The sequence below is a fragment of the Micromys minutus genome, assembly GCF_963924665.1.
Source record: "Micromys minutus genome assembly, chromosome: 32".
NCBI classification, from domain to species: domain Eukaryota; kingdom Metazoa; phylum Chordata; class Mammalia; order Rodentia; family Muridae; genus Micromys; species Micromys minutus.
Genome location: NC_137967.1, coordinates 11,419,554 through 11,446,599, shown reverse-complemented (window position 1 = coordinate 11,446,599; position 27,046 = coordinate 11,419,554). Strand labels below are relative to the sequence as shown.

The 27,046-nt window shown below is 48.1% G+C and overlaps 1 protein-coding gene across 1 annotated transcript in view; it reads right to left on the bottom strand.

Annotated features, from left to right (window-relative positions):
- Window positions 1-226: 226 nt before the first annotated feature.
- Window positions 227-27,046, bottom strand: part of DPY19L3 (dpy-19 like C-mannosyltransferase 3) — a 62,000-nt gene continuing 35,180 nt past the window's right edge. The window contains exons 9-19 of the mRNA XM_080908632.1: window positions 26,079-26,210; window positions 23,599-23,700; window positions 22,463-22,536; window positions 22,170-22,328; window positions 19,231-19,353; window positions 18,838-18,949; window positions 18,197-18,253; window positions 14,232-14,314; window positions 6,305-6,437; window positions 3,250-3,408; window positions 227-1,748 (exon numbers count right to left, since the gene is read on the bottom strand). Coding sequence (XP_080764758.1) covers window positions 1,587-1,748; window positions 3,250-3,408; window positions 6,305-6,437; window positions 14,232-14,314; window positions 18,197-18,253; window positions 18,838-18,949; window positions 19,231-19,353; window positions 22,170-22,328; window positions 22,463-22,536; window positions 23,599-23,700; window positions 26,079-26,210 — 1,296 coding nt within the window. The 3' untranslated portion in view covers window positions 227-1,586. The remainder of the gene's footprint in view (window positions 1,749-3,249; window positions 3,409-6,304; window positions 6,438-14,231; window positions 14,315-18,196; window positions 18,254-18,837; window positions 18,950-19,230; window positions 19,354-22,169; window positions 22,329-22,462; window positions 22,537-23,598; window positions 23,701-26,078; window positions 26,211-27,046) is intronic.

Sequence of the window (27,046 nt, the reverse complement as noted above, 5' to 3'; positions counted from 1 at the left end):
GCACTAGACCAGAATGCTCCATCGCTGGCGGCGGCGGGCGTGGCAGCTTCACTAAACTTTTAGCACTGGCGAACATGCTTCCTTGTGTACCCCAAACGTCAGTGATCTCCAACCTCATTAAGGGGTCCAGAGAAGGCAGGATCCCAAAGTTCCAACAGCTTAATTTAGTAACTTAGCTGCTGCTGTCTTATTTAAGCGAGTTTTACATAAAAACTCCACACCTGATGAGACAACGGAACACAGTTTTGAATGTTTAGGCAGCAGCCAACGGGAGGCTTGTCGGAGCACACGGTGCTCTCTGCTGAGGCTGGAGGGGATTTATTACACTCACACGTGAGGAGAAACATTTAAATCACTTCCAAATGGCAAGAGCGGGAGGGAAAATTAATTTCATTAGCTATCTTGATTTAATTAAGTGGACAATGTGCCTGTATCAGCAGCTTTTACATGCCCCCACCATTAGGAATGAATTATAAAAGCGATTATCAAGAACTCTTGAGCAGGTGCACCACCCTCTCTGCGGCTCGCAGACACGCGTGGCTTGGAGGCTCTCGGGTTTTCCCAGGGAGGAAGGCGGTGTCTGCAGGGCCGAGAAGGGAGACTGGAGATCAGAAGTCAAAGAGAATGAAATGCCGCACACAACTCCCGGAGTCAAGGTGCAGCGTCTAAAAGCGGTCCCAGACTTTGCAAGTTTCTAGGCTAGAAAAAAAATGCAAAGGCTAAAAAACACGAAAAGTTTACAAAGTTTTGCAAACCCAGTAAATTGAGATGAGTAAGAAGTGAAACAAAACCATTTTACTTGCAGAGAGATTAAAACGCATGAGTGGCCTCCCTCAGACTCCTAGGAGAAGCCCTGACACATGCTGCCTTCCAGAGACAAGGCCTTGTTACATAGCCTTGGCTGGCCCCGAGCTCACCAGATAGACAAGGCTGGCCTCAATACTCAAGAGATTTGCCTGCCCGTGCCTGCAAGTTCTGGGATTAAAGGAGTGTGTCACCATGCCTGGCCCGGTAGCACCCTGATTGCTGTGCCCAGAATTAAAACAAACACACACTCTAAATGTGTCACACACTACCGTACGTGTGACATTTCAGAGCATGAAAGATTCAAAGACTTAAAATAATTTGTTTCTTCACACGTGTGAAAGCATGGCCAACTGGAAATGTTATAAAATTTCAACGAGACAGGACAATCAACTGTTAAAAAGCCACCAAGCGGTCTCAGTGAGGACGCAATGTCAGTAACTGGACCCTGCAGCCTGTCAACCTCGCTCACAGCTGCCTCAGGGTCACTGAAAGTCACAGGGATTTCGAATCTTACACAGGCTCTCATTTCCCAAACCACCTAGTGGGTCACACATAATTCCCTCAGTGACAAAATCCCTGGCCAGCCGTGGGCAGGTACAAGAGTGAGGTTAAGAACAGTTGCAGAAAAGACAGAGACGGGACAGAAAGGGCTGACGTTCCAGGGAGGCGTTCCCGATGGTGGCAAGACTCGTCTGCGGGCCGTCCGCAACCCCAGCATTCAAGTCTCACTCCTGACCGGGACGTGGACTCCGCCAGCCGCAGGTGCGCTGTGGACTTGGTTATTTGTTTCTGGACAGTTTGTAGACGTGGAATGTCTTGTTCTGGAACACTCTAGTGAAGTGGGCTGAGTAGGAGGGCAGGTTCCTTTTAATCTCCTCACAGAAGCGAGGGTGGTCCGCAGGTTTTAAGTCAGGGTCACTCTCTCCCGGCCCATCCATCTCCTGAGAACAAAAGAAACCCAGATACAATGTGAGTGGTGATGGTGGGCCCTGTCCATTCGTCCGTCCACCCCCCCCCACCCACCCACTCACTTATGTATCTATTGAACCATCCTGACTTTTGTTCATTGCTTTGTCTAATTTTAAAACAGGGTCTATGTGACCCTAGCTATCTGTTACTCCACATACATCGTCTGCCTCTGCCCTGAGTGCTGGGATTGAAGGTGTGGACCACTATATCAAGCCCATATCCCGGGTTTGGGGGACAGGAGCTCACTACGTAGCCAGGTTGGCCTAGAACTCTTAATCCTCCAGCTCGAGCTTCAGGAATGCTGGTACTAAAAGCGTCCATTGTCACACCCACTGGACAAAAAGAATCAACGTCAACACCAGCCGGAGGTCAGACGGTTCACCGGTCCACCTCGTCCCCTCCCTCCAAAGAGCAAACAAGGCTGGAAAGAACTGTATCTTCAGATTTGCCACCACTAATGGCAGGACAAAACTAGAGTCGTCCTAGGAGAGAGAACGCTATTTTGATTGCCTGTAATCAAGTCGATGGGGAGGGACCAGACTACTGTGGGTGGTGCCAGCCCTGGGCTGCTGGTCCTGGATGGTATTAAAAACACAGGCTAGGTAAGTCGTGTAGAGCAAGCCAGTGTGCCACGGCCTCTGACTTCCCTTCATGACAGACAGAGTCATAAGATGAAATAAATCATTCCTTCTCTAGTTTGCTTTTAATCCTGGTGTTTGTCATAGTGTTAAAAAGCCAACTGAGCTACCCTCTCCCTAGAAGCATACTGCCCTGTCCCATTCACAGATGTTAAACACACAGAGCTGGAGAAAATTCCCCACCTCAGAGGCTGTGTGAAAAGATCACACCCCACATGCAGACCTGTGCTCTGCTCACCCTCCGAATCTGAGGCACTGACTGCTTCCTGGTTTCCTTGGCAAACATCTGACTGTACCCTGCACCCCCAGTGTGCTTTGGGATTCAGGCTCGTTTTCACTGTCAGCGTTCAAACCGTCAGTTACACCAGCCCCGGAAGGGGACAAAGACCCCGTTCACTGTGGGCTGGCTCAGCCCCAGGCGATACACGGCTTGTTCTGCTGTGGAGGGCGAGCTTAGCTGTCCTGAGGCCATGTGTAGGTGGTGGACAAGAGGAAGCAGGATGGGAAAAGGGGGTGGCCCACTGCCCGACACTTAAAGCTGTGCCAACAGGAAGCCCTGAAGCAGTGTGCTTATAGGCAGATATGTTGTATATAGCAGAAAAATACCCTTTACAAATAAACCTCACGCAGTGATGTATCATGCAAACATGCCAAAGGCAGAGATGCTCTACATGAGTCAAGCTGGGAACCCAGAGCTTTCCTGTCCTCCAGCCCAGCCTCCCATGTCACTAAAGAGCAGGACCTTGACAAATGTCTGACTTGTAATGTCACTCACACACGAGGTGCAAAGTGATATCTCTGAAAGCTCCTCAAGATAAGGAAGCGACATGCTCACGTGTCCATTGGCGACGTCCAGCAAATCACGTAGTCGGCAGCCCCGGTGGTGCCTGCGTTCATAGCAGATGCTGTCCTCCAGGATTACAAAGTCAGTGCCAAAGGACCTCAGGAGTGCGTGCACTTCCTCTGGGGACCTCTTCGCATATATCTGATAAACCTTCAAAATGAGACAAAAATGGACCGGTGGACACAGCCTCTCAACTGCATGGGGGTCAGTGGAGGAGGAGAGGGACCATCCCTGGGGGCTGATGCTAAGACCTGACACTCAAATCCCCTTGCTGCCCCGGCCACTCTCATCCTGTCAATCAGTCTCTCTCTCTCTCTCTCTCTCTCTCTCTCTCTCTCTCTCTCTCTCTCTCTCTCTCTGTGTGTGTGTGTGTGTGTGTGTGCGCGCGCGCGTGCGCGCGCGTGAGTGAGTGTATGTGTGTATATGTGTATATGTGGCACTATTTAGCTTAGTGCCAAAAATACTTGGATTCAGAGTGAATCTTCTTATAATTCTAAGAATTATTAAACATGGTCCAGTCTATCAGACAAGCAAGCAGGTTGGTGGTTCCGTTTGGGGACATGTATATCTAAAGAGGAGGCCTGGCTTCCCCCAATAGCAAGTAGGAAAGGACAGTGGCCCCTAGCTAGAGCAGACCCTGTTACATTGTATCCCACAGGCCCTGTTACATTGTATCTATCCCACAGGCCCTGTTACATTGTATCCCACAGGCCCTATTACATTGTATCCTGCAGGCCCTGTTACACTGTATCCTGCAGGCCCTGTTACACTGTATCCTGCAGGCCCTGTTACACTGTATCCTGCAGGCCCTGTTACATTGTATCCTGCAGGCCCTGTTACATTGTATCCTGCAGGCCCTGTTACACTGTATCCTGCAGGCCCTGTTACACTGTATCCTACAGGCCCTGTTACACTGTATCCTGCAGGCCCTGTTACACTGTATCCTGCAGGCCCTGTTACACTGTATCCTGCAGGCCCTGTTACACTGTATCCCGCAGGCCCTGTTACACTGTATCCCGCAGGCCCTGTTACACTGTATCCTGCAGGCCCTGTTACACTGTATCCTGCAGGCCCTGTTACACTGTATCCTGCAGGCCCTGTTACACTGTATCCCACAGGCCCTGTTACACTGTATTCTGCAGGCCCTGTTACACTGTATCCCGCAACCCCAGGAGGCCCAGTGGTTCACCATCCACTTCAACTCTTTCCCTGGAGAATTTCCCAGGGAATCTGTTGTTTCCCCAGGGGCCTTCTGTACCCTTCAAGTCTACCACAGTGCACCCCGAGAAAACGCTTCTGGGAAAAGTTAGCTTTGGGCACAACACCAGGTTGTGATTCCTGATACTCAGCAGTGTGAGGGCCTGATGGCGGGTGAGGCTCCAGCAGGGACAGATAAGATGGGAAGGGTGATGCATTTATTGCCTGCTAAGGCCGGCAAGGTGATCTCGGCTGAGACATTCTAAAGAGTCAGAGTCCTGACAGAAGGCCAGCACGGGGACTTCGGTTTGTGGGGCGTTTATACTCAGTACCTCTGAGGGACGGTGGCTCCCAGCTGTCTTTCTGTAGCTCTGCAGGCTAAGTGGAGCTGGCTAACTCCTAATGGAACCAGCCATCTGTCCTAACAAACATGGGGCGGCTGTCTGCTAACATTTCAGTGGTATGAAACCTTAGCTCTTTAACAATGTTCGAAGCAGGGGTGCTGGCCAGAAGGCTCAGAACACACACTGTTCTAGCAGAGGACTAAAGTTCAGTTCCCGGCACCCGTGGGTGGCTCACAATTGCTTGTATCTCTAGCTCCAGGGCATCCGATGCCTTTGGGCACCTGAGCACATAAGTGTACAACCAGAAAATCCCCAAAGTACCCCACTACACACAATTAAAAATTAGGTTAAAAAAAAAAAGCTCGGGTAGTGTGAGCTCATCAGGATAGAAGACTGAGGCTCAGGATCACAAGTTTGAAGCTAGCCAGGGCTACAAAGTGAGACCCTGTACCACCTCCCCCCCACGCACAAACTGAGCAAGCACTGAATCCTCGCTGATATGGACTGGAGAAACACAGACACACACACACACACACACACACACACACATACCCCTTCCTGCATTGCTGTCCAGCATCTAACTAAAATGAGCTGTTTAGAAGGTGCCTCGATGAAGCCCATGTGAGACCTGCTACACCGGCGGGCACTACGGAAGCACACACAGGTTCACTCACTCGGCTGCTCCGTGACTGAAGGAAAGCCAGCATACCCACACAAAGTATTTGGAATCTTTAAAATGGTCTCGAGGGGGTCTCGAGCCTTGCTGGCCTTCATGTGAGGTCCTTCTATAGGCTGTGTGAGTGCACTGGTAAAGTTAGCTCCAGAACAGAGTGTCAAGAAAAAGGAAGGCAGACTACCGTATTTCTTCGTAGGAAGCCTAGAATAGATGGGGCTGGAGAGATGGCTCAGTGCTAAGTGCACGTACTTCCTAATTTTGCATCCAAGGACCCCAGTTCAGTCCCTAGCACTCACATCAGGAGGCTCGTAACCCTCACTGGGTGCTGATGCTCTTCCGGCCTCTGTGGGCACCGCAATCTAGCGCACATATGTACACACAGACGCGCACAGACAGACAAACATGCTTTTTGCATCCTGAGAAGGCAGTGGGGAGTTAGGATACAGGGATGAGGTGACCACGTTTCAGGCCACTCCCTTCCATATGCTCTGAGCTTTGAACCCTGTGACTGTGTTATCTAAACCAACAGCAACAGCAAACACCCCAACACCGCCCCGCCTCAACCATGTGACTGTGTTATCTAAACCAACAGCAACAGCAAACACCCCAACACCGCCCCGCCTCACTAGAAACGGCCCACAGATTCATAAGACCCGGTCAGAACGTCTCCACTTCCGTCCCTTCCCTTCCCAGATCACAAGCTCCAAGGGCTTTGGCTAAACACTGCCTCCCACCAATCCCGGATGTTTATCCTCCCAGCCCTTTCCCTACCGAGGAGGAGCACGTGCTTGCACCCAGCCCTTAAAAGGCAGAATCAGATGGGCCTTACCGCCTGGGTCCGCTCTCTCAGACTTTTGTCTTCATAGTGTGGGTGGTTGGTTAGGGTCCGGCCTGTGCACAGCTTGACTCCAGCCAGCAGCTGCATGCTTCCAGCGAACACGGCCTTCCTCGGTGTGTTGGAGCTACAAGGTTTCAGAGTTATGAGTTAACCCAATGCCAAGATTCCCAAGCAGGCACCCCCCGTCAGAACCACTCAGCCCTGAGGGAACATCTCAAGAGTTAGGGGATCACAGACGACCAGAACTGACTTACAGCCACGGTATTTTATGTGCACTTTATCTACTTATTTGACACATTCTCACGGTACGTAGCCCAGGCTTGCCTCGAAGGGCTGGCCTTTATGGCGGACGGTCTTAGGAAGCAGGCAGCTAGCCCCTGAGCCTAGCGTCCCTGCACCGTCCTCTTCTTCTGCTGCTCGGAGAGGCAGAGGCTAACAAAGATCTCAGAGGCTTCCGCTGCTGGTGAGCTAAGGGGCGGCTGAGAGTAAAGGCAGGAGAAGTGTCTGGAGAGGTGACTCTGTGGTTCAAGGACACTGGCTGTCCTTGCGAGGTACTCGGTTCAGTTCCCTGCACCCACTCAGCATCACACAGCCGCCAGTAACTCCCTTTCCAGAGGATATGATTCCTCAAGTAATGCATGCATACGATACATGCATATGCACAATATACAGAAACTTATACACAAAAATGTAATAAAATAAAATAAGTGGGGAGTCAGAAAATGCAGTTGATCATGACTCAGTTCCATGGGGTTATGACAGCAAAATTATATAAGTCATAAAATTTAGTATGACTGTAAATGATATTTAAAGCCCAAAGCCTTGTTGTTAACCCAGAAGTTAGGAAGAAGCAATCCGTCACGGAGAGAGGATGGATGTACATTATTTCTGACATGGAAACATTCTTCTGTTTGCTGATAAAGGACACGGTATACAAAGCCAACGCTTAAGTAACATCCCATGAACTTATTTTCCTGTGAGCGCCAGGCTCTGACCTCTGCTTTCTAGTGGGAGGACGTGGGAAAAGACACCACGTGGAAGGTATGTCTCACCCCCCAGCCCTGGAAATAAAAGATCTGTCTTTTCTTCTTTTAAATGTTCATACTAAGTATTGCCATGTACCCCAGGCTAGCCTTATGATCAGCATCCTGTTGTTTTAGCTTTTTTTGGGTAATGGGCTAATAGATGTATTGGACATCTTACTTTCCTCTCTATCTGGGGGAAAGTTGGGAGCTGTTACTGGGGACTCCAGGCCTCTGCCCCCAAAGGGGATTTTCTAAATGCTCACTAGGAACATCCCAGGACATGCTCATTTTTGAGTTAAGAAACGAGGGGCTTCTGGTATGGCTGTATACACTCCTTTAACCCCAGCACTCTGCAGACAGGCAGGCAGGTGGCTCTCTTGTGAGTTCGGGGCCAGCCTGGTTCAAACAGCCAGTTCCTGGCCAGCCATCACTACGTACGTAGTAAGACCTTGTCCCCCAAAACAAGCAAGACAAAAGACTAAGGAGAAGAAATAAAAGGCTTTGCTGACTTGTACTAAAAGGACGGAGGTAGTTATGAAGGCTATTTGGAATTTAACAAGAAAGCAAGGCCTGTCGCCTGCTCTGCTGTTCAGGCTCAGGGGACGCCTCTTCACAGTTCTATCTGTATTCCAACTTAACGCTAAGAATACAGCTTGGATGCAGGCCAGCAAAGACTTGTGGGTGTCTGGGGGCAAGACACGCCAGGCTTCGAGTGATGGCACTTAGCTAAGTTACTTTTAGAAAACTCGAGGTTTCTCTCTAACGATGACATCCATCTACGCTGCGTCCCAGCACGGGGTTCTCGAGTGGAGGAGCAAAGCGGAGGGAATTATAATGAGTGAGGAAAGACGGACAGACACGTCTGCACCCTCCCTCACCCCCACTGAAGTCTAAGATCTGCATTCCGACTGAGGGAAAGTTGAGCCTGAGCTTGCTGCCCTGACAGGCTTGTCAGTGGTCCTAAAAGCAGATTTGGGAGCACGGAACACATAGGCGTTTGCCATGTCCCCCGGATTCACAAATTACAGTGACGTCTGACACTGGTCCCACATGGTCAGAAAAGTGGGAGAGTTACGCAGGCATGGGAGGGTTTAAATAACGGCATTCGTAGGCAGAGAATTCCTTAGGGCAAGAACTCGGGGAAATTCAGTTTACTTCAATTAATGCTCACTCAACACTAATCCTGGACCCCGTCTATCTTCCTATCCTACGTTTGGAGTTTAATTTATAGTTACAGTCTAAGTTTTAGACTGCATCACCATTGCCAAAAGGAATACATATGAATGAAAGGCTGGCCTTCAGTCCCCTTGGATCCTCTCAATGCTATAAGCCACTCCACTGCAATTAGCCCAGAATGACATATCTTCTGCATAACAGAGGTTTAGCGTACACAGGAAAAGGAGCCTGGTTTCCTCATATGGCGGAGCAGGAGACAGAGGCAGCTCCGATTTCATTTAGTCTTGAACTGCCAAGCTTCAACAGGTAAATTACTGATGAACTAATGGGCAAACTTCAAAAATGAACACTTAGTAATTTATAAAATTATGAAGATAAGAGAAATGGTTCATTACACAGAAAAGGTTTGGGTAGGAGGGTGGAGTGGCTAAGAGCACTGGCTGCTCTTCCAGAGGACCCTGATTCAATCCCCATCATCTACATGGGAGTACACACATCTGTAACTACAGTTCCGGGGTCTGATGTCCCCTTCTGGGCTCTGAAGACACTGCACACACACGCTATGGTGCACATATGTGTAGGCAGGCAAGCACTCATACACATTTAATAAGTAAGAGGTCCACTTAAAGTCTGAACCTAGAGAACACAATCTTTAAAACACACAACAAATCTTTCTACTCTGATTCAAAGCAAAAGAAATTCAGTGTGTGCTTTTTCAGTTGTGCTGAGAACATTCCAAACATGGCAGACTTTGGCTGCAAAGAGGCTACTTCTAGTGAAAATCTAAAGAATTAAAAGGCCATCTCTCAAAATATTCCCATCTACAGATCTCTCTTAATTGTAGAAGAGAATTTCCAGGCTACATTTATTCCAGGATATACTGGCACAAGGCATGCATGACCTGGCTAGGCAGCTGCTCCAGTCAGTCTTGCTGAGGCAAACATACTTTCTAGTCTCACCCAAAGCCTTTAAGGTACTGCCTGGCTTTGGCTGAGAGGCACAAGGCGGCAGAAGGACCCAGGATCGTGATCTCCGCAGCCAGGAAAATGTCAGCAGGTAAGGCACACCGAAACCGAGCACAAGGTGGCAGCAGGCAGTCAGACACTCCAGCGGCAGTGAGTGAGATGGCAGCCTCTACCCTGGGGGGCTGCTGGGACACATATCCAGGGATCTGGCCTTCATAAAAGGTCCCTGTGAACTAACATGCCTTTATATAAATGCAAGTAATTAAAATCTCCTGAGTGCTGTGGCTCAAAGCCAGGGCTACAGAAAAAAGACCCCCATCTCGAAGGAAGGGAGGGAAGGAGGGAAGGAGGGAGGGAGGGAAGAGGGAGCGGGGGGGGGGGAACAAGACCGTCCCTGCTAGTTTGAGATGAGCTCTCCTGCATCCCAGGCTGACCTCCAGCTCTCTGTGTGGCTGTGGCCTTGGGCAGTCACTGTCCCTGGTTCCACCTCCAAGTGGTACGAACACAGGCTTAGGTCTTTTCAGTGGCTCGGGTTGGCCTTGATCTATCTCACTTTGGAGTCTTGAATGTTGGTCTTCCTGACTGCCTTCCAAGTAGACGGGGTGACAGGCCTGGTTTATCAATGTCCTCGTCTGTTCCATTAGAAAATAAACGTCAAACACGTTATGAGCACACCGGTGAGGCGCCCACAAACCATGAGGTTGAGTGAAGAGCCGGGGTCCTCGGCAGAAGCGGCAGAGGCCCATCTGCTGCTATGAGGGGCAGCCAGCAGCGTTCACACGTGGACCCTGATGTCCTGGGTGTGCGCGGTGTGTGCGCTGCTGATCTCATATAGAAGCAGCTGAGCTGCACCAGTCAGTGCACAGATTCTGCTGTGGGAAGGCTGTAATCTGAAGGCTCCTTTCGGGAGCACGGTCTCTCTCTAGCCTGCAGAAGATCTCAGCGGGGCTCCCCGAAAAGACGACACTCACTGACTCCCGCCATGGCTATGTCAACTTTCAGTGTGTCCTCAGCCCACCTGCAGGAGGCCCAGAGCAGGTGTGTGGCTCCCACAGAGCCCAGAGTGGGGGTGGGGTGGTGGCTCACCCATAAGCCGGTGTCCACACTTGGTTAACAAGAGTCTTCTAGCTAGCATGGAAGACCACTGGGCATGTGTCCTGAACCCAGGAGTCGTTCCTTGTCCTAGCCGTCACCATGGAGACTGCACAGACAGAGGGTGTGACTCGAGGACAGGTGAGTCAGCATGGAGTGCAGGCACCCCCTCAATGACCGTGCTGGACCCCAACTGCAGGCTTTTCTCCCGGCGGCACACACACCCTGTGGCCATTCTCCACCATGGAGCCAAAGCAGACACGAGAAATCAGACGTGAAGAGAATATTTAAGTGGGATATGGCGGCACAGGCCTGTTAAGTCCGGCTACCCAGAAGGCTGAGACAAGAGGCTCCGAGTTTAAAGCCTGCCTGGGCTACAGAGTGAGTTTAAGATCGCCGCGGGAAACCGAGTGAGACCCTTCCTCAAAATAAAAAGTTAAAGAGGTCTGCACCCAGTAGTACAGTGATGTTTGCCTAGTGTGCATGGAGCCCTAGGCTCAACCTCTAGAACTGAAAACGTAAGACTATTAAATGAACTCCCTTACAGGGAGAATCAAGCCTGCCGACCGCAGCTGATTTGAATGTTGATTTAAACAAACATATTTTGTGTCTAAATAGACCCTACTTTGGCATACATTCATCATCACTTAAGTTTAATTTACAAACATGCCAAGCAGCTATTTTTACAAAAAAAAAAGAAAAAAAAAGAAAAAAAAGAAAAGAAAAAGATGGCTTTGATTCGAGGAGTTTTAAGGGGGAACAGGCAAGATTAGATAACAATGCAACCAATATTTTTAGAACAATATGAATCTCCTTGTTGCAGAGAAAAAAAAGTAGTAGTTGTTGTAGCAGAAAGCAAAAACAAGTTAAAGGAGCCTGCGGACAAGGAGGCTGCCAGGGCTCTGCCAAGGCCAGTGCCCAGCAGGGAGGAGCAGCTGGATGCTGCCTCCCTTATACCTGACTTCATCTCACCCAGACCTCTGCAGAGGCAGAAATGTTGCTTTACACAGAGGTTTCTGAGAGAAAAACTAGAGAATGCGTGTTGAGTCTGAGACAGACAAAGAGAACCCTGCGCGGGCTCCGCTGTAATCGTCTGGACCGTAATAACGTCGTCGGCAAGTCAGGGAACACGGGAAAAGATGCTAATGATGGTAGGCCGGGGGAGGTCCTTATAGCATCCTATAGCACTTCCTCTAATAGTATCAGCCACAGATACAGAGGACCAGGGCTGGTGATGGTTCTCCCAGAGGTTCTGAGCTCAGTTCTTAGCACCCATGTTGGGTGGCTCACAATATCCTACAGCCCTAGCTCTGGGGGATCCAACACCCTTTTTCTAGATCCTGTAGGCAGCTCCTCTACATATGCAAGCACACATCCCCATGTGCATACAACAAGGACAAAATAAATCTTGGAAAAATACAGACCGAGAGGGCCAGCCTCGCTTTCAGATGCACCTGTTGTAAATATCTGATAGATTAGCTAGTGCAAAAGTAATTAGCTTTTCTTTATATGAATAAATAACCTTTTCCTGTTTACAATAAATACTGAAAGCATTGTTTACTCCAATAGTACCCATCATGATTTAAAGTTAATAAATAAAGAAGATATGCTGTTTCCCACTAGAAACATGTCAAAAAAAAAAAAAAAAAAAAAATACTGGGGCTGGAGAGATGGCTCAGCAGTTAAGAGCACTGACTGCTCCTCCAGAGGTCCTGAGTTTAATTCCCAACGACCACAAGGTGGCTCACAACCATCTGTAATGGGATCTGATGCCCTCTTCTGGTGTGTCTGAAGACAGCTACAGTGTACTTATATAATAAATAATTAAAAAAAAAACAAAACAAAACAAAAAACTCGTGTCTAGTGAAATCCAGTTTGACAATGAGACAAAACCACATAGACATTTAAGTCTCTATAAAACCCAGGCATGGGGAGGGGGATGGGAGAGGGGGATTCCAGAGGGGAAACCAGGAAAGGGGATAACATTTGAAATGTAAACAAAATATCCAATAAAAAGAAATAATAATAATAATAATAATAATAATAATAATAAAAGCCCATGCATGGTCTTCAGGAGACCTAAGCTACCAAGCAGCTGCTGTCTGTTAAGTAGGAGCAGCGCTGACCGGTACTGACCAGTGAACATTGTCATGGCAACATCCTCAGGCTGCTGCTAAATCCAAGTGGTGGAGACATAGACAATGCCTTCGAGGCTCACCTGTGGTGTACAGGTGACTGTCCTCTGCAGCACACACGTGACTCGTGCTGATGAAGCAGGGAAGCCTGCTCTGCAGAGCCCGGCCACGCTGCTCAGGACAAGAAGTTTGTCCTGCTAGTGAGAGCCACAGTCCATGAACGATGCTTTGAAGCACACCCCTGTCATCCTGAGGTTGGAGGCTGAGGTAAAGCAACCAAGTTTGGGCAAAAGAAAAGAGGAAAGTAAAAACGGAGAGGGGGGGAGAGGGGAGAGGGAAAAAGAGAGGGAGAGGGGGAGAGAGGGAAACAAAATAAACCCAAAAGGGAGGAAAAAAAAAACCCAAGAAAACTAAACAAACAAACAAACAAAAAACCAACATCACCACCACCAAAAACAAAACGAAAACTAAGAACAGTATCACACCAGGGTGTTCTGATGTTGTGTTGTATGTGAAAATCTATTCTATGGGTTGGAGAGATGACCCAGTGGTTAAAAGTACTCGTTCTTTCCGAGGCCCTGGGTTCAATTCTGAGCACCCGCAGGATGGCTCACAGACACACGTGCAGACAAAGCATCCACACACATAAAAATACAATTACAACAATTTAGAAAGGAAAGTGCCTTGCTTTCTAATTCATTAATTATTAATTAATATTTAAAAATCTGAGGCAAGGTCTTTCTATAGATGAAGCTGGCCTTGAACTCACGGACATCCACCTGCCTCTACCTTCCAAATGCAGGAATTAAGGATATGCACTCCCATGTCCAGCTAGGAAAAATGTTTTAGAGTAAGATGAAATCTCCTCTAAGATAAGAACTTAGGCAGTGAGCTATGATTCTGGAACGAGGGCATGTGTGTGAGTATTAACAGCAAATATGAACGGGATTCAGAAGAAAATAAGATAAAACCAGCAGGAAGTAGAAATGTGAACTTTTAAGCATGTGTATGTGTCCATGTGGGGGCACGCGCCCGGACACCCTGAAACTAGAGTTCCTGGTGGCTGTGGGCGCTAGGACCGAGCTTGGGTCCTCGGCAAGCACAGTGCTTGCTCCCAGCTGCCTCATGGGTAAATCAAACCTTACTTTTGCGAGTTTATTTTTCACTTTAAATGAGTGTTTTCTTTCCTTCAGGGAATGCAGCTGCAGAGAATCCTTATGTTGTTTAAAGACGGGGGTAGGGGGGGTGGGGGGGGCTTGCTCTGTGGCCTAGGCTGGCCTTGAACTCATGGCCTCTGTCTCAGTCTGGGTGCTGGGGTTACAAGTGCGCACTACCATGCCCAGCTACGACAGTTCTTGAAAGGAAGAGTTCCTTTGAAATTCATAGCTTTAAAGAAAAGCTTGGTTAAAAAGGATGTTTCTTAAGCATTAGAAAATAAACAAGCCTTCCCCACAACCAAATGAGCTCTACAGCTGACTTAAAAGGGCGTTCAAAGTTTCAAACTTAAGAAGAGAAAGTTCCTTACTTAATCCAGTTCATCAGTTCCACCGTGTCTGGGTCATAGAATTCTTTCAGTTCGGACAGTTCATCCATCATTCCTGGCCAGGACTGAAATTAAAAACAAAACAAAACCAAAAAATGCACCCCCGTAACTGTCACTGAGAGGAAGTAACAGAGAAAGAGGAGCCGTGTACGATGTACTCAGGAGGCAAACACAAAGGGTAACTGCAGCCCAGAGAGGCCTTACCTCTGCGCCAGTCTGCACAGCCGAACCAGAGGCCTGAGTTCCTCCAGTAACCCCTGGACGCTCCTACACACGGGCTTTTATATGGTGGCTTACGTATAAAGTCTAAGACTTTATTTATGCAACAACAATAAAATACTGCTCCTGTTGGGTCTGGAGAGACGGCTCAGTGGCAAAGGGCACTGGCTGCTCCTGCAGAGGGACTGACCAGGGTTCAGTTCTCAGGACCTAGAACACCAGCTCACAACTGACCTTAATTCAGTTCCAGGTGTCTGTGCTGCCCTCTTCTGGCCTCCGTGGGTGTTGCATGCATGCGGTGCACAGGCACGCACACAAGGCTTTCCATACAGGGTGTCGTCCTGTCCCCAGGGGTATCACAAGACAGATGGTGCAGCTGGGAACATCACCATCAGATCTGTTTGTTGGTGGCTGACTAAGTCACAGAGCTGTGCCTCAGAACTTGCTTCTAAATGCAGCCCCTTCTCTCCGCACTGTCTGACTATTCTGGAGCTAGAATTCTGGGAAAATGGCTTGGTACATGTTAAGAGAAATGCTGTCACGATAGGAGAGGATGGTTGGAAATCAGACTCCCCAGGAGTATCTAATGTATTAGACTTTATTATTTTGGACATCGATCAGCTCATGTCTCTGAAGGTTATTCAGACTGAGTTTAAAAAGAACTTTCCCATCTAACACTTATCTAATGTAAATTTCAGTTCAATAATCAATTAAATCTTAGTTATTCTCAAATGGTGGTGGACCAGGTACCACTTCCCCCATTAATTCTTATTTTGAGACAGATTATTACTCTGTAGCTCAGGCTAGCCTCAAACTCCTGACTTAGTCTGCTGAATACTTTGAGGGTTAAATCTGTGCTGCCTGTCACCTGATAATCGATGCTGCCTGTCACCTGATAATCGATGCTGCCTGTCACCTGATAACCCGCAAGATCCAGCATTTTATTTAATATAATGTTCCAATTATTTTGATCTATCTATTTAGTGGGCATTGGATAGTTTTCTAATGTTAAAGTTGTAGATCCCGAAAGAATGTAACAATCTAGTCTGTCCTGAGGGAAACTCCTTAAATGACATCCAAATAAAAACTAAGTGTCACTTTTTAACAGGATGCAATAGATTAGCTGGGATTTCAACAAGCCAATAAGCTAATCAAAACCAGAGTAAATGCTTTTAATCTCTGGCTCCGAGGAGCCTGGCACATGCCTTCCCCTTTGAACAGGATTATCCTAGAGCAAAGAGCATGGTCCACATTGTAGCTGACAGTAAAACTTAAGCCAGGCTTGGAATAAATACTCATGTGGCTTTCAGAAGGTCTTCACAGTTGGCCCAGATGGGAAACAGCTTTACTGTCCGGGTGGGGGCGGGGCGGGGGCGGCGCCTCCTGTCTACATTGTTCATATTCTCTGGTCTTAGACTTGACAATTCTCTCTTTAAAAGAGACAAAACCTCACTCACTCTATAGCCCAGGCTGTCCTGGAACTCATTTTGTAGCCCAGGCTAGCTGCTAAACTAACAGAGATACCTATGCCTCTTAAAGCTAGGATTAAAGGCATGAGCCACCATGCCTGATTTTACTTTGCAGATTTGGAGTGAAGTGGCTAAAGGGTTTCACATAGTGTGAGTAGAGGAGTCAGGCCGCCTATCCAAGGCCTTTGCAACAAACACCCTTGAGTAACCCGCTGGGATCCTGACTTTCTGACCCAGGACATTGCAGGCAGCAGCGGTGGGTTAGGTTCCCCTGGTGCTTGCCTGGTCCCCTACAGCAGTGGTCCTTGGAGACTGTTCTCAGCAGGCAGAATGCACGTGCTGGAAATGACAGGCTGCCACAGGAGGAGCAGTCAGCCTCAAGGAGCTAGAGGGTGGGCACTTTGCTACTCAGTCTGCTTGGTGCAGGCCAGCAGCCCGGGCGGGCCATGGTTATCCCGGGAGAAAGTCCCAGGAAGCACAACAGGCTCTGCAAACTTGTCCTGTGGCTGACTCGTGAGCCTCTGACTCAGGAGGTCCAGGGCACCCCACACCTTACATTTCCTAACCTTGGTTAAGAACCAAAGCTCAAGAGCATGTTCTGTTCTCTACACCTCCCTAAATCGTATCCCCACACCTTAAACAGCTTTACAAGGGAAACTCACCAGATTTCAACAGGAAGTGAAGACATAAAAGAATTCAGTCTACAAAACACACACATATCCATACACATGCACATCCATCCATACACACATCCATATACAGAAACACGAGTATCCACCCCCTCACACACATATCTATACATACACATCTATATACACACACATCTATACACACACATCCACACAAATATACCCATATTCACATATGCATAGACACACAAGTACATATATACATGCATACATACTTAAAACATGTATGAACACATATGTGTACACATACATACAGTCTGCTCACACAGCTTTGGTGGGGACACTAGAATGACACTGAGCTTCCCGAGGTCCAACCCTCATAATTCCATGTGGAGGCAAAGTTGCCAAGTTGCTCATTAACCATTTAACCTTGCTTCACTTACTTACAGACAAGAGTGAAATTCCTGGAGCTGGTAGGCTCTGCCTGGGACACTGACTATCAGATACAGGTCCTGAGCCTAAAGCCTTTGGTTTGCAGAACCGCACGTTACGAAAGAAGCAGTCAGAAGGCTGAACTGTAGGCTGACTCTCTCCTGACCACGATGACAAACTGGGGCCACTCCACAGTAGTCTCCAGTCTACTGCTCTGACTTAAAACCATACAAAAATATAAAAAATAGTCGGGGTGCTAGTGCACCCCTTTAATCCCAGCACTCAGGAGGCAGACGCAGGCAGATCTCTGGGTTCAAGGCCAGCCTTGTCTGTAGAGTGAGTTTCAGGACAGCTAGGCCTACACAGAGAAACCCTTTCTCAAAAAAAAAAAAAAAAAAAAAAAAAAAAAAAATCAAAACAATAAAATAAAATAAATAACGATAACAACAACAATAATACACACGTTTGGGTTTGGTTTAAGAGTTCAATCGGATTAAATATTTTTGTGCTATTTTCCCAGGTGATAATTCAAGGTGATAATCTCAAAAATGTAACACAGAAGAATATCACCAAGTGGCCAGTGTGTCTCTGAGGGGTGCCCAGTTAAAGGAGAATATGGCTTTTCTCACTGCTTCATTAACCTGTCTCTGCGTTGGGGGAGGGGTCAGCCTTTCTTTCTGCTGTCTAGTTTTTGTTTGGGTCTCACTACGAAGCCCAGGCTGGCTCTGAACACCGGATCCTCCACCCCGGCCTCCGTGTTAAGGTGGCTGGTGTGCACTCCGCACCGTGCCCCAAACACTAGCCTTACACTGTTTATTCCATGTGTCGGCGCTCCTGAAGACATGTCCCTAATGAAATGAGCAGGTTAAAGTCGGCCCTACCTTAAAACTGCTCAGTCTACACAAACCATGCAACAGGGGAAATTTGTTCTGCCTTCTTTGATTCAAAACAGGTCTGAAAACATTTTCAAAACCTTGCTTCCATTAAGAAGCTGAAATTCACAGAATGGCTTTAAAAGGAAGTGTTTTCCCCCCTTTTCTGAATGGCCTTTTTACTCTAATGCTTAACGCCCAACAGCTATTGGTTTTCAGACCCCGACTTTCTTATCAGTGCCAACGTGACAGGATTTAACAGGAGCCTTTGTGGATGCCACAAACCCCTCTGCTGCTCAGTGGAGGATGAGGGAGGTCAGCCTTACCTTACAGCACAGGTACAGCAGGGTGAGAACGGGCACCGAGTACCGCAGGACCCAGATCTGTGGAACAAAGACTACTTAGATCACAAGTCTTTGGACCTCTTGGGCCGCAGAGGCTGGCTCTGAGCATGCGCACTGCGCCTACCATCCTGCCAATGAGCATAGAGGGCAGACCGGCTCTCGGCTATAGGCGGTAAATTAACTTTTTAGAATGTCTTATGTAATAACTGTAATTCTGCACAATAGGCCTATTGTAAAGTTTTAATTTCACTTATTACATTCCTAAATTCTGTATATAGTGGACATATCTGACATGTAAAAATATAAGTGGATTTAGAAGTGTAATGGATGACTAGAATGTGACTCATTCCTGCCTTGAGTCTCTCCGTGACGGACTGCGACTTGGGACATGAAAGGTAAGTAGAGTTGCTTTGGTCATGGTTTACCACAGCAGCAGAAAGCACGCTAGGACAGCGGGGTACTCATAGCGGTGTGAGGCGCTCGAGACCATGACACACATGTACGAAATTGTCAAAAACCTAAATGAGGTAATCCGCTCTGCACAATGCCCAGCCCCTACTGGAATGCTTGCAGGAACCCACACGGAAGAAACCTTTCCGGCTGACAGACAGGATGACACTCACCCTCTTTGGGTTACAGAGATGAAGCAACCTCAGCAGCAGCCCCCAGATCTCAGAGCTGCACAGGCCGAAGGATGCGAACACGCACATGTGGGAGGTCCACAGGTACTTCATCCTGAAACGGCAGAGCACGGGTCAACTGCGAGGGAGGAGTTCACACAGGGACCAGACAGCCCTGTCTGTGCAGACGCCATTGGCCAGCATTCAGCCACTCTCTAGGTGTGGTCATACAGGAGAGCCACTGAGGACTGTAACTAAGAGAAAAGAACCCTGGCGGTGACGCTTCACAGAGAACACAGAATCACCAACAAAGACGACTGTCAGATAATACTGCTAGGTACCGTCCGTCAAAGAGCGGTCAAGTTAAACTGAAGAAATCAGGAGAGATAGAAGTACCTCATCGTACTCAACGCCAAGACCCCGAACAGAATGGTGTGGATCAGATTGTACGCAGCTTCTGGCTTCAGGTCAACCGCACGCTCTCTTGTCTGATCCACGGGCTGCAGGCTTGTGGAATCACTGGAGAAAACAGCCAGTGAGCAACATTACATTTGGATGTGTAGCAATGATTTACATAAACCTTATTATCCCCCCCCCCCAGAAAATGAATCAGCACCCACCAGTGTGGAATCTGAGACTTGAGATCATAACACGAACTTCCCTGCACCAGCAATGAAGTAACTGCAATTTCACAGAAGACTTTAAATCAAGCACCTACCACTGCTTTATTATTTCTATCCAAGAGATGAACATTATCATCGTTAAAAGTGTGCTCTCGTGATACAACTCAATAGCGTGCAATACCTGTGCACAATAGCATGGTACTAATCTTAACATCACTCAATGGTGCTGTTTACCCCATTCATTTCATTTACTTGTTTAGTTTTTGAGGCAGGATCTCACTATGTAGCTCCGGCTGGATTTGAACTCATTAATTCTCCCGCTTCGGTTTCCCAAGTGCTGGCACTACAGGTGCAGGGATTACTTTTCATACTTTTCTGTTTAGTTTTTATCTTTGTTGTATGTGTGTGAGTGTTTTGGCTCTATGCATGTGTGTGCACCATGTGCATGTCCCGGTGTCCATCCAGAAGAGGGCAATAGATCCTTTGGCATTGGCTTTATAGATGGTTGTGAGGCGCCGTGTGAGCGCTCTTAACTTCTGATCAGTCTCTTTGGTCTCAGTTTTAAGACTTTTTTTTTTTTTTAAGTCATAATCCAGGGGCTGGAGAGATGGCTCACTGGCCGAGGGCACTGGCTGCTCTCCCAGAGGACCTGGGTTTGTTTCCCAGCCCCACATGGAGTGTTACAGCGGTCTGTAACTCCAGTTCCAGAAGATCAGATTTCTCTGGCCTCTGAGGGGACTGCAAATGGACAGGCATGGCACGCATGCAGAACAAGTAAAATAAAATAAAAATAGATAAATCTTAAAAGAAAATAAAATCAATCAGGCACTGTCGGTGCATACCTTTAATCCCAGCACTCAGGCAGGGGCATGAGGATTTCTGAGGTTGAGGCCAGGCTGGTATACAGAGCAACTCCATGACACAGAAATCAATCTCAAACCCCCTTCTTGCCCCCCCACCAAAATCAGCCCACTGAGTTAGCGTGCATTGAGAAACTACCATCATTAAATTAACATAGCGCTTTTCCAAACAAACCCAGACCAGGTAGATGAGGGCCCTCGAATGCCTTCATCTACAGTCATACAGCAAATCAGCTCCAGATGCACCCCAGAGCCACAGGAAGCTCAGCACACTCGGCAGGCCAACACAGATATAGCTCGGGGTCCTGTCTACACCTGTGCACCTGCAGTGACATCAACTGTGCCACCCAGGCCAACTTCCCTGTTGGCTCGCTTTGAGCCTTGAGTCTGCATAGCTGATGAAGTGTTTTCTCAGTTCCTTTTGAGAAAGATTTTATTTATGTGTCTGTGTGCGTGTTCCTGCAGAGGTTAGACGAGGCTGTCAGGCTCCCTGGGACTGGGATCACAGGAGGTGGGGGGGTCTTGCAACCCAGGTGCTGTAACTCAGAGTTCCCGGAAGAGCAGCCAGCATTCTTACCCACCGAGCATCTCCCAGGCCCTGCTTCATTCTTAGTAATCATAAGGCTGGAGGGACCCATGCGAACCAGTTTCCTGCCTGGAAGTCCCAGCTCCTGGCATTTTAAATGGTTGTGGAAATCCACAGAAAAGGGGCCTCATCACGCTCTCATGAATGACAGTTGCTTCAACTTCTTAATTTTCTTTCACTGAAATACAGATAGTAAATGCAAAACCTATCGGCTTGATGGGAGGTGTTCTACAAATCTGCCAAAACCCCCTTCAAGCTCCTGCTCCTTTCTTCCAGACTGGGAGACGTTTTAAATCCAGACAGTGAACGGACAAGTTTCCGTAAATACTCATAATTATGGCCCATACCAAATGCATGGAACAAATAAACAATAATTAACTTTATTTTTCTGGTAACCCGGGCCTCAGCGTGCTGGACCACTGGGTTAATGTCTGGTCCTTATTCATGTTCTCTTGTTATTTTGAGTCTATGTTGCCCATATTGGCCCTGAACTCAGTGCAGGGTGGCCTTGAACTTGTGATCTTCCTGCCTCAGCCACCTGAGTAATTAGGCTTACAGCTCTGTGTCACCAAATACAAAGTTCTCGGTGTGATGGAGTTACCAAAAAAAAAAAAAAAAAACAATTGCAGATGTACACTCACGCACGCACACACGTGCACGCGCACTCGTGTGTGTGCACACACACACACACATTGCCCCCAAACAAAACCCAAAGCCCAGTTATTTCACTATTCTGTGCTGTGCCACACTGTAGCTGTGTTGGTCTCACACAGGACCCAGGCTGCATGAGCCTAAACTAGAAGAAAGCTACATGGGGCTAATCACCGAAACCAAAGCAGACTCACGGTCAGTACCAACAACAGGTAGTGGCGGCTGATGCCTGCAACGGGGCCTTGGATTTCCACACTAAGTGTGGTTTTCACACCGTTACCCCGAAGCCTCACAGAAGGTCTTCCTCTTCGACAGGAAAGGAGGCAGACGTGCTAGCAGGGCTCCCGACCCACCAGAGATGATGCTTCCAAGAATGCCGGCCCCACCAGCTCCGCAGAACCCAGCCCACTGGGTTTGTCTGCCCTAAACTGGGGGTGGCCTCTTTGAAGAGGAACACAGAGCTTGGATGCTCTGTGCTGTTCTCATTGTCATTCTCCCTCTTCCCTCCCTCCCTCCCTCCCTCCCTCTCTCCCTCTCTCCCCCTCTCTCCTCCCCCTCCTTCCCTCCCACATCGCCCATCAAGAACAACTTCATCAAAGTGTTCAAAAGTCCTACCTGAGATTATGAAAGGCCACAACAGACGCTGTGACCACTGTGACCAGCAGGACAAATAAGTATGCGTAAAAAAGCAGTGTTTCTGAGAGCCTTTGGAATGTGTTGAGAGGCAGGAGGCCGAAGGCTTCTTCACACAGGTAGAGATTTGCATCGAAGTCCCTGGGGAAGGAAGGCAGGGCAAGAACTTACATCCAAGATGGGCAAGGAAACTTCAGGGCATTGCCCAGGGCTCCAGGGCTCGGGGCTAAAGCTCCCAGGGCTCTGGTACGGGCATGCTCCCACACAGGTCCTACCTTGTTGCTCCAAATCCGAATTTGGCCTTCAGAAATTTAAAGATGTGTTCGTCTGACTTCAGGTTAAGAATTTTCTGTTAGGAAGAGAGGAAAGGACATGAGCTGTTAGTGTCCTGGGCATGGTGTCCCCCCGGCAGCCTGGGAGGAATATGGCTCAGGAGGAGGCCAGTCCACAGTCTAACCCCAGACTCACAGAGCTGCCTCATCCCCTCCTCCCTTTATTCAAACATCTTCATGAACTCAGCAGGGGAAGCAGATAAAAGAAATGTGGGCCCTTTGGTTTTATATCAGAAAATCAACAAAATGATTTGAAATCTCAGGCAGGTAAGCAGCCCATGTGGCTGTCGGGTTTGGTTCTGGGGACACAAATGACTCGTTCACCTATAACTCTGGACAGAAGTAAAGTTAAGGTGTAGCCGCCCCAACTCCAGTGATCATCATTATTGATTGTAATTTTAATTGATGTGATTGAATTTTTTATTCGTAGACTATGAAAACCCACACAATACAAACGGTGGGAGCTTGAGAGAAGGGGAGCCGATAATGCTCTTGCAGACCGGGTTCCTAGCACCCAAATAGGGTGACTCATAACTGTACGGAACTCTAACTTCAGAGGGTCTGTCGCCCTCTGCTGGCCTCCATGGGCACTGCACTCAAAGGTGCAGACCCACCCACAGACACACACCACAATGTCCTCCATCATCTCAGGCATTTGAACACTTCCTTAGCTGGTAGTATCGTTTGAGGAGGCTCAGAAGGTGTGGCCTTGATGTAGAAAGTGTGTCGTCACTGGAGGTGGGCTTTGAGAGCTAAAGGCCTCACTCCACTCCCAGTTTGTAAGATGTGAATGCTCAGCCTGCTTGGCCCACCATTTTGGACTGTAACCCTATGGAACTTTTAGCCCAGATCAACTGTTCTCTAAATGGCTTTGGCCATGGTGTTTGCCGCAGTGACAGAAAAGCGACACATACAGGGAAAGGGAAGGGAGATGAAACTAAAACCAACAGAGCCGAGTGTGGCTCTTGCCAGGTCCACCATGACTCTCGGTGATTCAAGTCCTAATCAGAAGTTCAAAGCTTAACCATAATACCATAAACACAGTTCAGAAGTGGATTAAATCTCAGTTACTAACTTACCTTAATAATGTTGTTGAGAAAAAGTGTCAAACAGAAAACTAGAAGCAAATGCAACAATAGTTTCCAGATCCTAGTCAGGAAGGTTCCAGTCTTCAGGTTTTTCTAGAAATTGAAAGGGTTGTTTTCATTTTAAATTAGCATTTAGATAAACTTCAGCGTTTCTATAATGTCATACACATTTGAGATTCCTTGAAGATTTAAAATGCTGGCTCATGCACCACATGAAAATGTGTGTGGGAAACCCTACTTCACGGGGTCTTTTCCTTTAATAATTTTATACGTGGTGTGAAACGGGGGAGGGGGGTTTAACTGGTGGTTGAACGGCTAAACAGGGGTGGGTCTGAGAAGCGGATTGGGAGCTAGTGAGAGAAGACTAAGGGTGTCTGAAATCCCTTGTGGGAATCTACTACGTTGTAAGGTAATGTGGAAGTGTAACTAAAGAAAGAAGGAGTCTGAACCGAGGTCACCCGCACGGGTGAACAAGGCTGCCCCTAGAAGACAGAGGTTATTCAATGGAAACTCCAGTCAACACGTGGGAGACCTCCCTATGAGTTACTAGACCGGAAGGCCACACCCAGGAGACCCTAAGACAACACAAGCCTCGGCTGTTCACTGTAACAAGTGTTAAGGCCCTACTGGTGAAGTCATTACACATGGAGTGTAGGAACAGAACCTGAACCGGTGCTGAGTGGGAACCCCTCTCATCAGGGGAGCTTTCGCAGTGCAGGATGGCGCTCTTCATGCGGCCACAAGGGAAAGACATCTCGTCTCACCCTGCACTAACCCCGCCGGGCAAGGCATCCCCGCCCGTGTGATGGCAGCATGGTTGGTTGGTAGCTTTCTGACTAGATGTGGTCTATTCGCCAGGATGGACACCGCGGCTGGGGAGGTCATTAGTCCCAGGGAAAACCTATCACTGCTGTTTTGGGGAATGGCCATGTTAGCTAACTGTTTTCTCAGTGTGTATGTTTGTATTTACACATCCGGGCTGCTCTCACGCTTGGTCAAGCTCGCCTCTTTGCAGTGGGCAGTGGTTAATGCAGAGACTCACAACCAACCTAAGAATTCAGAATTACTCACTCTAGGTGTTCAGCCTTATGCGGGGTGCCCATATCACACCCCCAAGGCTCGGGGAACCTCAGGACAGACTGGGTGGGAAGACTGCAAGTGGGGGAGGGGAGAGTAAACTCTTGTTATTTTGTCTTTTTTTTTTTTTTTTTTTTTCAGAGCTGAGGACCGAACCCAGGGCCTCGCGCTTGCTAGGCAAGCACTCTACCACTGAGCTAAAACCCCAACCCCTGGAGAGTAAACTCTGAAACGCTATGTTCTCATGAGTTCACAGTGGGGGTGGCTGCCTTTATAAGGGTAGCACAGCGTAAGTCAGACACAGTCCCAGTGCTGATGAGGCCCACCCTTAGCTGACGAGCTATTGGCGGTTGCCGGCTGATGGGAGTCGTAATTGAGGATGCAGTTCCCACTTGGCTGCCCACGCTGCCATGCATGGCCCCATCTGCATAAGGTCAGCACTAATTGGATTCATCAAGTAATTTTATAACTAAAAGACAAAGTTGGGGGGGGACATGTTAGGGGTGTCTGAGGAAGGACTGAAGGGTCATGAGAGGAAGTACTTATAATTGAAATATATCACATACATGTATGAAATTCTCAGAGTTAAAAATATACATAAAAGAATTTTACATGATCTTTTAATAGCTTACAAGGTGCTCTGTGCCCTTGGAAGTTTTTGTTTGGATTCTTTGAATTTTAAGAAGTTTATTTTAAATTCATTTCAATAACACTAAGAGGGCAGGTGAAGCCAGGAAAGGGTGGCTCGAACAGCAAGGGCTCCAGACCTGAAGGGCTGTGCCGGACACACTGGCATTGATCACGGATACAATTTTTTCTTTCTTGTACCACGGCTTTACATCCATGGCAGATAAGATCGTATTTCAAATAAGCCACCTTGGCCAATGACTGAATTAAGGTTTCAGTTGCGTAAGAAGCCATCACTGCTAAAAGGAAAGAATGACCGGAGACAGCTTGAAACAGAGGTTTCGCTTCAAAAGTGAAAGCGCCCTTTAAAAGGAGACGCGCCGGTAACCCTGCTGGTGCAACCACTGGGAACTGGGTCAGGTTTTCCTTTGAATTCAAAATGAAAATAAGGTCCAGTGAGCCACACAATCAAAAATAGATTTTATAGGGCTGGAGGGCTGGCTCAGCAGTTAGGATCATATACTATATTCTCACAGACAACCCCTCGGTTACCAGTGCCCACTTTGGGCAGCTCACAAGAGCGGGTAATTCCAGGTCCAGGGGACTGGGTGCCCTCTTCAGGCCTCCATGAGAACTGCACTCATGTGCACAATCACAAAACATTCACACACACACACACACACACACACACACACGGAGGGAGGGAGGGAGGGAAAGCGAAAAATTAAAATCTTACAATATCGCTTATAAAAATTAGAAAGCCCTACCTGAAGTTTTCTTACAATTAATACTGAAAGGTTAAAACTGATGAGCAACGATCCCAGAATCATGGAGTTGAAAAACTGAAGTGTGCAGACAAGGAGCAGGCAGCCTATCTGTATGCCGTACAGCCACGTGGCCTGCAAGGAAGCAGACGGGCGGACGTCACCGGAGAGCAAGACATGGGACAGCAGGACAGCGGTCCCAGCTCAGGTTACGAGGGGAGAGCACACACCAGCTCCGGGAATCACCAACCCGAAACGGGCGCCCTGTTGTATAAATTCCACTTGTTTTTCACTGCTTCCCGCCATGATGATAATGGGCCAAACTTCTGAGCCTGTAAGCCTGCCCCAATTAAACGTCCTTTATGATAAGAGTTGCCCTGGTTGCGGTGTCTCTTCTCAGCAATGAGACGTTATGACATCTTTGAAAAAGTGAATCGCTCATTTCTCGATTCCATACTCAGAGGGCTGTGCAAACCGGTTCTGTGGAGCAGCAGCTCTGAGCCCTCATGGCCGCAAGCCCCTAACCTCAGCGGAAACCCGGCTGCTTCAAGCATGGGGAGGTGAGTCTGCGGGCTCTGCCTTGCCTGGTGTCACCAGGAGCTCAGCCCAACTGTACACAGGCAAACGTTAAACAGAACAGGAATTGATAGGAAGGCGGGGCCGAGAGTCAAAACCCAATGCTGTTACCAACAGAGGGAACTCGGTTCCGACTAACATTACATTCAAACTGCTTACTCTACGCTACGCAGTATCATTTCTCACACCAACGACTATTCTGTAAAAACCTGAACTTCAAGATGCAACCGAACTGCTAAGATCTGATTCTGAAATATGCCTCCAAATACAGGCTTATGTTTTGAAGGCTGGTGGTGCCTTACACATTTTTGGAGGAATTACATACATGTACGCAGTAAGTATGATTGTATTTAGCCCGTCTCGATCCTGTGCCTCCCAGTATGTTCCCTCCCAAG